Consider the following 14,927-nt stretch of genomic DNA (forward strand, 5'->3'; position numbering starts at 1 on the left):
CCCCCCCCCCCCCCCCCCCCCCGCCTCTAACAGCTCATCCAGTTGTGAATATCAGTGGATTAATCCACAATGAGTGTAGTGCCCGGTGGTCCAGGCCCTTCTCCAGGGGACTCCTAATTCAGCCAAGTTTAATCATCACAGAGGTTTGCTTTGCATGCTGTAAAACTCCTCCCCCTGGTGTGCATCCTGAGAACGTGACGCAGAAATACTGAGACTGCCACAGTGGAGAGTAGCACCGACACCCGTGTGTTCCCCATGTGTCTCAAGTCAGCCTCTTCTGTGCTGGCATGCAAGGCAGCCCTGGGTCTGCTTCCTGTCCCTGACACCAGCCCAACATGAGACATTGCCCTTGTGATGGTTCTTAGTTGTCAGTGACTTGATTCACTTCATCTGGGGCTCTCACTTTTATTTATTCATTTTCCTCCTAAAATAATTTGAAGCTCGTTTGTTCATGTTACAGAGTTCATCAGATACCATATATGGAGCTGATTTGAGTATTTTTGCAAATAACTTCTTGCAGTGTTCTAAAATGCAAGCTTTTATCCTAGTGGCCAAGCATGTTTTCATGTGCTTTTGAAACATTTTTAATTCATTTGGATGCTGATAAATACCCCATTGAGGTAAAAATGAAAGCTGTTGTTGGGATAATTTAGCAAACTCTAACCTGAGTCAATAATAAGTTTAAAGTTTTTTCCACAAAGACTGATAAATAATGCCATGGGCCCACCTGTCACTAATGCCAGTCTGAGAAATGATAAAATGATAATAGTTGTCTGAAGTAGACACTGAACTCTGTTTTCACTGAATATTTTTAAAATGTTGATTAAAATCAGAAATAATGGCCCCTGGCTCAGTTCTCTTCAGACCCAGATCTTTTTTCTCCTGGATGTTTAATTTCACTGGAGTTACGTCTGTAATAGTTGTCTTGGTGGTTGTCAGTATACACCATACTCAAGGGAAGTGTTTCTCATTTTAAAAAATGATTCCCTTGGTCAGTAATTTACCTTTCAGCCCCTAAAACAGTCTCCCTGATACTCGTGGCTCTGACTGGCTCTAAAGAGAAATGATGTCAGTGTTAATCTCATTTTGTTTCCAAGCAGGAAAGATGTAAGTGGCTTGCTGTTCAAGGTCTAGCCAGTCCTTACAGTGGCTCTGGCTGGCATTAACACTGACTGAGGCCAGCCTGCCTGCCTTCCCATGACAGATTCGTCTGTTCTCTGCTTTCTCTGTAACACTCCAGATTCCTCCAAAATTTCTATGGCTAGCAGTGTGAGCATAACTAGAGGCCTTTGAAGAAGCTATGGGATTTCTTTAAGTTCATAAATGTTTCCTATGTTGTTTTTCTTTGTGAATAAAAACTAAAGAATCAGAGGCTGAGGCAGAAGAATTGCAAATTTGAGCCCAGCCTAAGCTATTTAGCAAGACCCTGTCTCAAAATAGAAAAGGGCCAGGGATATAGCTCAGTGTGAAGGCCCTGGGTTCAATCCCCAGCCCCACAAAATAAAAACAAAACAAACAAAAAGCTGAGAGTCAGGTAAAATTGGCTAAAACCATTAAGGTGACATTCAGAAGGGTTCGATTATAATGTTCTGCACTCAGGGCAAAGGAATGGGTTTTGTGGGTGTACACCTTGGAGAACCAGGGTATGGCAGTTCATTAAGAGATGAATGTGTAGCACCTGAGGTCGACCCAACCATATGCAGCTGCTCCACATGAATCACTGGTATGAAGCTGCTAAAAATAGACACATTTTCAAGGGTGCATTAATAAGCATGTAGGTAATTGCTCCTCCGTTTTTGTATGGTCAGACTGCAGCTGGTGTGTTGTGTTACAATTAGGCCATTTGTGAGGAAACAAAGTTTGGAAGTTGTAATGAAGCGTCTCCGACCACCTTCAGCAGAGTTCACTCCTGATAGCTGTCCATAGTCCTGGGGGATAGCCCAGAGTAGTGACCTTATTAGTGCCACGAAAAGGGTCTAACTGGGCTGTTTGTGTCAGGAGCAGGACCGTTCTCCGCATCCTCACTGCGGAGCAGTGCCTCACATGATGCTGTTGCATGTGTGAGTGGAGAATGATGATCACGTGGCCTGAGGATCCATGCTCAGTGAAAGGGAAGCCCCGGCAGAATTTTCATTCTAGATCCCTCTTCAGGACCAGGGCTTATGGGAAAAGAATGACTAGCTAACACCCACGCAAGTAGTTTATTCTATTTGGAGATGGAATTTGACCTTGGCTGCTTAATGACCCTTTACATGTTTCTCCTGTTGGATTTTGCCTTAGACCTGAGGTGTTTGCGTGACAGTGTAATAAGGGGGTGACCTTTGCCACTCCATTGATGACCAGGATTACTCTGGCTGCTCTAAGCGGCTCCCTGAGAAACCTCTGGCGCCTTTATTCAGTCCAAGGGGGCATCCTGGGGAACAGGGAGCTGACTTGGTGCTGATTCTGTGAAGAGCTGTGTCCCTTTCTTGACAGTGTCTAAAATGAGTGACAGTCTACCAGGTGGCACTGCCCATAGAGCAGCAAAGTCACAGCTTTGGCATGAGGAGTCTTCTGCTCCTCTGAGCCACCAAGAAGCAGAGGAGGAAGAAAGAGAAAATGAGATGAAGTGAAGATGGAAGAGTACAGTCTACACTGGAAACCAGAAAATCCAAATATATGTTGGGATCATGGTGTTTGAGCTGCACAAAGAGACACCCAACCTGCTCTTTGGTGCTTGCTTTCTCATGCCTCTGCTCTCTTGCATTCTAGAACACCAAAACTACTTTGGAATAGACGAAAACCTTGGTCCTGTGGCAGTCAGCATCCGCAGGGAGAAAGTGGAAGATGCCAAGGAGAAAGAAGGATCCCAGTTCAACTACAGGGTGGCTTTCAGGACAAGTGAGGTAAGGCTGCTGTCTACTCTAATGGTCCAGGGCAAAAGTCAGGGCCACGATGGGCAGTGCCGCTTTAGTGTGTGTTAGAGCATTGAATTTATTTCCTTAACGATGGCAACATTTAAGGTAATTGGAAAGGTGGTTCCAAGTGAAAAATTTGGAAAGCTGTCATGGATGTGCCAGAATATATGCTAGAAAGGATAATGTGATAAAGACAGAAGGTTTGGGAGCTGAGACGCTGAGAATGCATGTGAACTAAGCAGTTCATTTCTGGCTTGAGAATAATATTAAAATCTAATGCAGGAAGTTAGGTGGTTACAAAGGGGTGTGTATTTAATGAGTGTTTTTTGTCAGTCTAGTGTAGCAGCACTGGCTGCCACACCTCACTGTGTGGAGGACCTAGTTTAGCTCCTGGCCTGTATCTGTTTCCTGAAAAGTGAGATCATTACACAGTGGTGTCGTGGAGGGAACTAAGTGGGCAGTGATGCTGGCTTCTGTGAAGAATTAGATCTGCTCTGCATTATAGGTTTTCGTCCCATTTCCCACTATAATTAGAGGGATATACTGTATGTTTGGCAAATATGACAGGATGTGCTGGGTACAGCTATAATCCTAGCTATTTGGGAGGCTGAGGAAGGAGGATCACAAGTTCCAGGCCAGGAGGAAATACTGGGCTTGTAGCTCTGTAGCAGAATACTTCCCTGGCATGCACAGTGTCTTGGGTTTAATTCCCCCAACACCATGGAAGAAAAAGTTCTGGAATATGTGTTTGAATTTATGTTTCGTGGATCAGAGAGGGAAAAAAGAGCCTTTTTAGGTTTGTGCAGTGTGGGTATGAGCACATGTCACCTGGCATATGTGGGTCCCAGCGACCCAGTCTTCTTGCTGGATCTGCACAGATGCTGTCAGAGCAGTGTGGTTCGATAATGAGACACATGCCATCCAGTTTAGTAGCCCTGAGCTACAGGTGGCTGTTTCCCTGTGGAATAATTGAATAAAATTAGATAATGCGTCCTTTTCATCACCAGTCACCATTACTTTCCACACATTCAGTGACCAGTGAGACTTGAGCAAGCCAAGAGCATTCTCACTGAGCAGGAGGTCTGTTGGTCTCTGTTAGGAGCATTCTGCAAATGTTGAGTATCCTTGTGACAACACTCAGTCCCCAGAAACAGAGAGGTAAATCAGAACAGGTTTGGGGCTGCAGTGCAGGGCTTTCTCAGCATCTTAGTTCTGAGACCATGCTCTGAATGACAACTCTATACCTCCATGGGATGGTTGAGGCCGTGTCACAAACCGTGGGACACAATCCCGTGTTTGTCTTCTCAGTCCTGAATCTTCCCGCGTGGGTGCCACTAATAGTCCACCATCAACCTCAGGAAGCTCAACACAGAAATTAAAAACAAGGAGAAGGAGAAAAGAATAGAGGTAGAGAAATGGGAAGGCAGGAGAAAGTGAGGGGAAGAGGAGAGCTAGTGGGCCGGGTTATAGTGCTGTCTCTCCTTGGAGTGGCTTCCCCTGGGGCCAGAGGTGCTGGATGGTCTTAGTTCTCATGACATTGCTGTGCTTCACTTCTCCTCCTTAGGTACACAACTGATTATTTCAGCCTCTCTGGCTTCTTTATCCGTTTATATCATTTCTATTTAAAGAGGGAAACTACTGATTTTTCACCTTCAAATGTGGTACTTTATTCCCCTTTCCGCCCTGCTCAGAAAAGCCTTGCTTTTCTTCTTCCATTGTCAAGGCAACAACCAGGACCTAATCCTGACTGCTGTCCTGTGTTTCCTAGGCTCCGCATAGGTGACGGAGAACTGACTGTAGCCTTATGTTTCCTTGTAGCTTACGACCCTGCGAGGAGCCATCCTGGAGGATGCTGTGCCCTCCACCGCCAGGCACGGCACCACCCGTGGACTCCCGCTCAAAGAAGTTCTGGAATATGTCATCCCAGAGCTCAGCATCCAGTGCTTGCGGCAGGCTTCCAGCTCCCCCAAGGTCCCAGAGCAGCTGCTCCAGCTTGATGAGAAAGGGGGGTGTACAGTGCGGGCGGTCCTGTGTTTCCTAGGCTCCGCATAGGTGACGGAGAACTGACTGTAGCCTTATGTTTCCTTGTAGCTTACGACCCTGCGAGGAGCCATCCTGGAGGATGCTGTGCCCTCCACCGCCAGGCACGGCACCACCCGTGGACTCCCGCTCAAAGAAGTTCTGGAATATGTCATCCCAGAGCTCAGCATCCAGTGCTTGCGGCAGGCTTCCAGCTCCCCCAAGGTCCCAGAGCAGCTGCTCAAGCTTGATGAGCAAGGGGTGTGTACAGCGTGCGGGCGGGGTGTGTGTGTGTGTGTGTGTGTGTGAACTTCTGTCTGTGTTTCTCCACATTTGGGAGGTCCTTCCCATCCTTCTTTTAAAATCATTTATTTTAAATGCCTTGGAGTCTTTTTCCCCAAATGCCTTGCTGTGTACCTTGGTTACACAAACAAAAGCATTTGGCAGAATTTTGTTTTTGTTTGTGAATTCTGCATCAGGTGGCAGACATGATTGTGGCCATCTTTCCCACATGAACACAAACATGAGCATCTTTTCCAGAGTTATGGACCAAATGAAGCTTGTGAACCCAGAGTACCACCGTATGCCTTGACTGTAGATGAGAAGTGTGCTGCCTTTGTAGTGTAGTGCAGTGTTCCACCTGCCGAGACCTGGCCTGGCAAGAGTACGTCTGGTTGGATGATTAGTGGAGTCCATAGTGCTTTTAGGCAGTGTTTAAAAATCCCACACTTGGCCCTTATAGTTAAGGAGTGCAAGTTTGAGCCTACCCTGGGTAATTTAGTGAGATCCTATCTCAAAATTAAAACAAAAGAAAACAGAAATGTAAAAATGGGCAGGGAATGTAGCTCAGTGTAGAAGCCCTGGGTTCAATTCCTTGTACTTGGTAAAATGAGAGAGAAGGAGAGAGGGAGGGAGGAAATGGATAGATTTTTAACATCTGGTCTTTTGGTTTTTGGGGGCGTTTTTTGGTACCAGGGATTGAACTCGGGTCTTTGCTCTTGCGAGGCAGGCCACCGAACCACTGAGCTAAATCTCCGGCCCTAACATCTGTTTTTTAAAGTCCCTGACAAATCACAATTCACCAAGTCATGGCAAGTTCGTTGCGGGTAGTGCTGTGGTTTTATTTTTATTTTTGGTTTTTGGTTTTTTTGGAGGGGGGTTGGGTACAGGAGCTTGAACTCAAGACCTTGCACTCGTGAGGAAGGTGGCAGCACCACTGAGCTAAATTCCTGGCCAGTAGTGCTATGTTTATTCATTTTGTGGATGGTAAATTTGCCTGGGGGGGACAGGCCAGTGCCATGTCACTGTTCTGTGGCTTTGTAAGCTAGAAAAAGTGTTTAGATACTTCAGGTATGTAATTGTGAACACTGCTGGCTACTGCTCTCTTCAGGTCTGACCCCTTCCTGGTCTGATGTAGTCACTCACTGAGGGTCTCTTCCTCTTTCAGGGTAGGCCTGAGCATGAGAGAGACTCCTTCCTGCAAGGTGTCCTCCTGGAGTTTGATAAGTTGTTTCCAGGGGGAAGGAAAATAATAATTATGAAGCTGGACTGGATGCTTTTGTTACATAGTTTACATAATTCACCACTGGAAACCTCTACAGTCCCACTGTTTTCCTCCTTAAGGAGACTATCCTAATTTATATAATAAATAAAGTAATAAACTAGATACATTCATGAAATTATGTCAGTTGATATTTCAAAACTATTATTTAGTTGTATGTGACATCTCCTGCCAAGACCCTAGGACACCTCTGGCAGAGCGATTGATTTGCTCTGGGCCAGTGCCCCTCTCTGGCTGTGTACATCAGGTTTGCTCCTGATGCAGGCTCCTGGTCTTCTCTGGGACCATCTGTCCAGAGCCAGGAGACTGAGTCACAACACTCTCCACTTGTTTTCAAGGCCATTCTGCAGCTGTTTTTGACACCCTCATTTTAATTTAGGTTTTCTAGTCAGTAATCACAAAGCCTGATGGAGCAGCCAGTGGTGATCGTGTCCCTGAAGGAGAAGAGAGGCACAGTTTTTCTGGAGACTATGTGGCTATCAGCTTGCTGCACTGAAGCCCTGGGGAACTCTGATGGGCATGTGCTTTGATTTGCAGCTGTGCTCATGGCCAGCACCAGCCCAGTCTCATCCCAGGACTCTGGGCTGGTTGCAGGTCACACCTGATGGCTAGATAGGGTTGGCCCAAGGTTCCACAGGTTAGAAGTGAAGACACTGTCTGAGAGCATTGAGGACTTCAGCTCATGGGGAGCTGGAGGCTCCTCTTTTGTGATACTTAGGAGAATGTGCTGCTGGCTTTCAGGTGGATGCAGGAGAAAGGGGACCATAAAGCATTGGTACTAAGGGAGACTTAAGTGATGGAGGACCTTACTGAATATCAACGTGTTTTATTTTAATGGACTAACAACTCTCCTAGTAAATAAGCCATGATTGTTTATTCTCAATCTCTATCCTAAGTTCCATTTTATGGGCTGCTCACCTGGCCAGTTATCAGAGGTGTGGTGGTGAGGGCCTCTGACAGGGACCTGCACCATGTCCTGCTGGGTGTGTGGCTGGTACCTCACTGTGCAGAGTCTAGCAGCCGCCATCACACACCTGTGAGCACTGACATTAATTCTAGTCTTGATTTCACTTGAGCTCGATGGCTCGCACCCTCTTGGTTGGTAACACAAAGCCTGTTTGCTGTTAGGATACAGGCGAGGCTGGTGTCTGCCAGGCTGACCACTCAGCACTGAGCAGAGAGCGCCCACAGGATTCAGTTCTCCAAGTATCTGCCCTCTTCTCAATGAAAAATGTCCAGTCCACTAGACTTGGGGAATCAGAAAGAGTGTGCCAGGCTGGGGCGGGGAAGCTTAGCCAGACCCAGCCCAGACTGCTCTACTCTTCTCTTTTCCCCAAGAAGTGGGCATGAGCAGAGGAAGAACTCCTGTCCCACAGACACCAGGGCAGACTGCACAAGCTGTCTCGGGGCACTAGACGAGGTGGGCAGCACATGGCAGTCACAGTATTCCAAGGTGAGAAGTAGGTAAAGAGTAGAGTTGGGCAAATAGCAGCAGCCAGGACACAAGTGAGCTCTGGAGACCCTGAGTGACAGTGTGACAGTTTCTCCTGAGCACTGAGGAGGTGAGAGTCCTGGACTGTGCAGGCACTGAGGTGGAACCCTGGTGTTCCACAGTATTAGGGCTCGACCCTTGTTAAAGCAAGGACCACATTATCAGAGAGTTGAAATCCTCTCTGACAGTGAAGAGAAGTCAAACTAACATGGCATGAGAGAGGTAAGGCAGGTGTTTTAGAACCATGTGTAGTGTTACTACAGATCCCAGCAGTCACAAAAGTCATGAGCGTCTGTGAGGTAACTGCTGGTCAAAAGTGGGTCTCTAATCTCTGTAAGATCCCAAATGTCTCTGGAGTCACGAAGGAATATCTAATATTTATAATGGAATGATAACAGGCGTTTTTATGATACTTAAATTGTTTGGAAATGTTCTTTCCTTGACCCTCCTAAAGAAGTAGTTCCGCAAAATCCATAGCATGGTGTCTAAGTTATTTCTGCTCGTTGTCCTGTAGCCCACCCTCAAGGTCAGGACCACCATCTGTCCTCCCTGTGTAACAGGAAGCCTACTGTTTCCATGCACCAAGACACCCATCATTGTGGGTGACAGATTCTGTCAGTGTTTGAACAGGGGATGTTTCCTTTTATGTTCTCTCAGAGTGCTTAGGCAAAGGGACATTTCCCATGGCCTGCAGGGTCATCCAGGCTATGACACACCTTTCCTGCAGTGTATGCTGTCATTGGGTATTGATATGATTTTGTTGCTCAAGGGAAATGAGTATCATTTTGCCATATTTTGCTACTATAGGCAGCTATGAAGTTTGATTAAAGGCTCTATCTTACATTTCAGTAATAAAAGTGAACAGTGTGGTGGATTGATTTCTTCAGGAATCCACGGTGTCTGATAATTTGTCAGTTCTGTAGCTCAGATTTCTGGTAGTAAGATAAAGAGCACTGATTGTATGAAGGAGAAGCAGTTCTTATTTGGGCAAAATGGGAACACTGTAAAAATGGAAGCCATTTCTCCTGGTCCCCAGAGGATGTCTCTTGGCTTCCAGCAGGATACAGCATTGACTGTTACATAGGAGTTCAGCAGGGACTCTTCCTTTATGGTGTGTTGTATCTTTAGCAGATGTTTTCTTTTCAAGATAGTAAAAAATGTGAGAAATGACTGTAATTGTACTACTAAAGTTACTTTTATGGAAACAGCATTTTTCTGTTTATACACATAAATCACAATTTCCACTGGGGTTCTTTCCTTACCAGACCTTAATTTGATTTGTGTTTTCTTACAGCCTTACATATTTCCATGAATGTTGAGATAAATCAAAGAAAAAAAGTTATTAGAACCAGAGAAAGAAAACTTTTTAAGGTTCATAGCCTTTTCTTCTTCCCAACTTAGAAGATAGTTCCAATTATTATATGTAGCTATGAGATTAAGTATTTTCACAGTTGCATTTTTCAAGTAGATCCTTGAACCTGAGAACCCACCCTTTTGGGAACCAAGCAAATCCTACATGGCTATGGCCATGCATTTTATTCCTTAGGGTTTCTGATATTTCTCCAGCTATATTTTGGAGTTTCTGGTTTTCTTACTTGTAGCATTTTGTACAGTGATGCTCGTTTACTTTTTTGCTTATTTGCTTATGGGAATTGGTTAGGCATACTTTCCTGAGAACAGAATTCTAGGCTTTTTTATACTTTTAATTTTACTGGAAGTTAGCTTGTCTGTATGCTTTGCCAAGTAATTACACTTCCTACCCCTTTCAGCTAAGCTTTCAGCACAAGATTGGGATCCTTTATTGCAAAGCAGGCCAGAGCACGGAGGAAGAAATGTACAACAATGAGACAGCAGGACCAGCTTTTGATGAATTCCTTGATCTTCTGGGCCAGAGAGTACGGCTGAAAGGATTCAGTAAATACCGCGCACAGCTGGACAACAAAAGTAAGCTTCACGCACACAAGTTGATGTCTCCAAAGGTGGACATACCATATAAGTCTAAGTAGATGCTCACAAGCCCTCCTCATCTGAACCAGGAAGCAGCCCAACAGGCTTACATGGTAACAGGTGTAGATGCAGAGGAAGCATATTTCTTAAGAGCTGTGTACTCATGTCATGAGCTCAAGAAGTCAGTGCTTTTTCTTTTTTAACTCTGGCAAAGATTCCTCAGTGATTCTGAAAAAATCTTTCAGTATTTTCCTCCTTTTCTTAGTCTCCCCTGCTCTGGTGATCCTTGTTTCAGTGTACCCAGGGCAGGCTGTGTATTTCTCCCTCAGAGACCCAGTGGTGACCTACTCATGCATGCACATTATTGGGCTCATTTTGTTCATTTCTGAATTCATGATGCAGACTGAGGGGCTGGGACAGTGAATTGGAAGCTGACACATCCTGCTCAGCAGGAACCTCAGTCGGGCCCCTTAAATGGGGCATACCTAGCTCTCAGGTATCAGTTGGTGGCCCAGTTCAGAACGTGGCCATCTCTGAGTCATGCCCTCCTGGGATATACAAGTCTCAACAGTATCTCCATTTACACAGTGATATTCTTCTTCACAGTCCTTATAAATTCTATATCCCTTTGTGCTATCATTTAGTTGCTGTTAGCACCTGAAATACTAAGGCAGCATAATTTTGAGAATTGGGGAAAATTGAAAACAGAGCATCTGAGAGAACTGGTAGCCTGAGAGGCAAAGTGGATTTCCACAAGGGAGTACTCATTGCCGCCCGGCCAGGACCGCAGTAGAGTGATCTGCTGCCCTGAGGCCCCTGCCTCACCATCCGCTCAACGTGGAACCATCACTGATATACTTTGTCACTCTGTCCAGCGATACCTGTAGTCAGTCATATCTTCAGATCTGCTTTTGAAAGCTGATGTTCACACACAAGCCCAGGCAGCAGTGTTAACTCATCGGCTGATTCCAACCATTACATGGGGTTATTGCTTGTGTCGCAGATGTAAAGACCATAGAGAAAGCTCATGGGACCCAGTATCTGAATATTCACGTGTTAGGAAAGAGCTACAGCTTTCCTCCTTTTTTCTTTTTCATACTCCCGTTTGCTACAAACCACAGTTCACCTGCTAGGGCTGCAGTGCTACCTGGCAACCTCCTAGAGATCAGCTGAGGACTTGGGATCCTGGTTTTCAGTGTACATCTTCTCCCCAGTGAGTTGCACTGAGAAGACATCTTAGAGACTTCTGGTGCATGGGGTCTATAAAACTAGCACAGATGATCCAGGCACTCACCTCTGCATAGATTGGCATCAGCTTCAGGGTGTCATGACTAGGAACAGTGCACGCAAGGAGATGGAAACCTAAGAACCTCTGACAAGCCACAGATCTTTACTTTTAGGGGCAGGGCATTCTCTGAGATACAAAGAAGTCTGACATCTCTTTAAAGAGAGGAGTCTAAGAGTTAGCTATTTTGAAATGATCAAATAGAAATTACTCTTTTGAATAGAATTATGTCTTTCATGGACTGCACATGTGAAAATCTTCCTTCTGAAATTCAAGAGAGTTGAATTCTGTCCATGGGAGATGGGTCAAATGTAGGTCTCGGGTACCTCACAAGAAGAGTTCAAGATACAGGCTGAAGTACCTGGGATCACCCTGCCAGCTTGGAAAAGGACTGTTTCCCTATTGAGCACAAAGCGAGTAGAATAGGAACAGGGGAGTTGGCCACTAAGATGCTGTCTTCACTAACAGAGTACAGCCCAGCCTGGGGCAGAGAATGATCAGACTGAGGCCCAGCCTAAAGTCTCCTTCTAAGTAGGGAAACTTGCCGCAACCCCTGGATGTTACCTTGTCCATTGCCATATTCATATCGGAGATAAAAACTTTAACCTTCAGAATATTTACTTTTCAGAAGGTCACCTTGTAATATTGTTTAGGACAGACAGCTTATGATCACAGCCCGAAAAGTGCCTCCAACACACACAGCACAGCTTCCTTCTTTCAGTGTGTTTTCCTAATGTGAAAGATGGCTCTGGTCAGTGTTCCTCTTCCTGGATCCTGACTCCCGTGGTCCAAGGTGTGGACTGTCTCCCAGCGTTTTAGCTATTTTGTCACCAACTTTCCACTTGGTGGCTAGTGAGCCACATGCTCGTGACTAGGCCATGGGTGTTCATCGCTCCCTAAGCCTGTGATTCAGTCCCTTACCATATTTATTCCAAATTCTGAGTCGAGAATTAAAAGAGCATTGTTTAATAAAAAGTCTATGAAAAATAACAGGTATGTGTTTCATGAATACTCAAAGGAAGAATTCTTTTTTTTGTTTGTTTGTTTGTTTGTTTGTTTTTTGAGATAGGGACTCACCATGTAGTTGTACTCACTATGTAGTTGAGTTGAGACTGACCTGGAACTCACTATGTAGCCCAGGCTGGTCTTGAACTCATAGTGATCCTCCTGCCTCAGCCTCCCGAGTGCTGGGATTATAGGCGTGCGCCACCATACCTGGCTTAATTCCTGTGTTTTGGAACTGATTAGTATACTGCTTATTAGATAAATATCCTGTCTGACTTATCTTTGTGGTCATTTGTACATAACTGTTTATAACCACTTTGGGTGCTCTTTGGGTGTGAAATTGCAGCCTGGGAGCCTCTTTCCAGAGCACCTGAAAGCTGTAATATTTCTTCTACAGAATGTCAACACTACCTCTGAATCACAGATACATTTTACAAAGACATACAACAGGATTCAGAAAGAAAACAATAAAGGTCCATGAAGATTAAATATTTTAATGTTTTAAAATAAACATTACAAATTTTAGACTAAAAACACCCTAACTTACCCAAAATGGCTACTCAGAGATTTCTCCAGCAAACACAGTGAAATAAATTATGATGAACAGCATTGTCTTTTGCTGTTTTAAAAGGTAAAAGAAAATGAGCCTTTGTAGAGACCAAGAATTGAGAAGGGCAATTCTGAATTCCTGTATGTCTTAAATTTCTGTGTGCCATTTTACTTTATTTACACTATGCAAAGTGGTCTGATACTGTACTCCAAATGTATTACCGAAGTCCTTTACAGTCACTGAGTCTAAGTGTCTGAGATTCACCGAGGCAACTTCACAGATAACAGAGGTGGATTTTGAATTTGCGAAGACTCAGTTTGCTTCCAAAAGATGGATGGCTCTGCAGTCAGCAGGACTCAGACGTCAGGAAACTTGAGACATGTGTCCGTGCAGAAGGTGCAGTGTGAGACCACAGTCAGTCTCCTTAATTTGTCAGATGCATCAACACTGCATTTTTCTGATGAAAGAAGAAAAAATCTTACATCCTTCAGAAAGACATTTTAAAATAACATTTTCATCCCTATTTCCATACTGAATCAATTCTGTTCCATTTTTCTGCATTCTGAAAGATCACAGGCCCCAAAATGACCAAAAATCAGCTGCAATCACACAGATCCTCTTTCTTCTGCTTGCCTGTGTGCCTGGGGCAAGAGTGGCTTGGTGGGTTTTGAGTCCACACTGCAAGGTCAAGAACAGAGGAAAAGCAGGAAGGACCCACACTAACCATGTAGAGGGCAGAGATCACTGGCCACAGCCTTGGGTAGAAAGGGGAGCAGGAGCGACAGCCTCCAGACTGTAAGGTCACAGCAGGTGTGTGTTTTGGGGCTGACTCACCTGTTACAGGAATAATCTTCAAAGTGTTGCCTAACTTGCTTTTATAATTTTTGTTTTCAGCGGATTCCACAGGAACCCATTCCCTTTACACCACATACAAAGACTACGAGCTCATGTTCCACGTGTCGACCCTGCTTCCCTACATGCCAAACAACAGGCAGCAGGTAGGTCTTCCTGGCCCCGCACCTACCCAGTGACTGTGTTTTCTTGAGCTGACTTAATAATCTTTCACTCTTTTCTCATTTGGTCTATAAAGGGAGTATTACTGCACTTTTTCTTTATTATAAAACCTGGAAGCACTTGCTTGCTGGGCAAAATCTTAAGTGAAATTCATGTCAGCTGTACAGATTATGAAAGCCTAACTTCATTGACCCAAAATGACTTATTTATTCACTGGTACCATTCTCAGCTATTATTCCTCCTTTGGTTTTCATTGTTTTAATTAGATTTATTGACCACAATATATTGACCTTTTTAGAGGAAAAAAAAAGTCATTGGGCCTCATACTTTGAATGCAGCCATTGACTGAGTTAAGAACATTCAAGAAAACTTGAATGATCCATAAAACATAACATGAAAGATAACTGCTTTTATTAGTACATGTTTGCAGTACATTATTACATTCATGATGGGGAGTTGGTACATGTACATAACATCCCTGTTCTATTGTTTTCTTCATCATCCCCTTCAGCTCTCCTCTCTCCGGTCTCCACCAACCCACTTTTTTTTTTTTGGTATAGCTGTGAAATGGATTGAGCATATTGTTTTCCAAAAATTTTTAGAAATGATGTGCTAGAAATATTTGCAGTGTCATGTCTGCTCTGGGCTTGAGAGTGCTTTGAGAATTGTTTGGGATAGAAAATGATCAGATTAGGCGTAGGGAGGATCTGTGGGATGGGAAGGCTGAACACTATCTGCAGTGTTCACAGCAGACAGGAAGATGAGGGTGGCCGGAGTTCCTGAAGACTCACCAGCAGCAGGCTTGCCATGTTCAGGGATCTGGTTTGGGGCCTGCCTTAACTTGAGAGCTGTGGCCTTGTGTGGGTGAAAGCAGAGTTAAAGCCCAAACTTGCTGGGGTCTCCTCATAGCGCTTCCTGCTCCTCACCTGCTCTAAGTACATCAAAACACCATGGACGAATTTTATCAAATGCTTTTTCTGCATCTATTGAGAGGATCATATGGTTTTTGTCCTTGACTTTGTTAATATAATGTATTACATTCACTGACTTTCGTATGTTGAACCACCCTTGCATCTCTGGAATAAATCCGACTTGGTCATGATGGATGATCTTCTTAATAATCGTCTGTATTCTGTTTGCTAGTATCTTATTAAGGA

General features: G+C 44.6%; 1 protein-coding gene across 1 annotated transcript in view; it reads left to right on the top strand.

Moving 5' to 3' along the window:
- Positions 1-14,927, top strand: part of Sipa1l2 (signal induced proliferation associated 1 like 2) — a 150,837-nt gene that overhangs the window by 75,130 nt on the left and 60,780 nt on the right. The window contains exons 3-6 of the mRNA XM_010621949.3: positions 2,752-2,885; positions 4,989-5,177; positions 9,739-9,913; positions 13,651-13,754. Coding sequence (XP_010620251.1) covers positions 2,752-2,885; positions 4,989-5,177; positions 9,739-9,913; positions 13,651-13,754 — 602 coding nt within the window. The remainder of the gene's footprint in view (positions 1-2,751; positions 2,886-4,988; positions 5,178-9,738; positions 9,914-13,650; positions 13,755-14,927) is intronic.

This window comes from Fukomys damarensis, unplaced genomic scaffold (genome assembly GCF_012274545.1).
Source record: "Fukomys damarensis isolate Sample0158 unplaced genomic scaffold, DMR_v1.0_HiC HiC_scaffold_10, whole genome shotgun sequence".
In the NCBI taxonomy this organism is placed as follows: domain Eukaryota; kingdom Metazoa; phylum Chordata; class Mammalia; order Rodentia; family Bathyergidae; genus Fukomys; species Fukomys damarensis.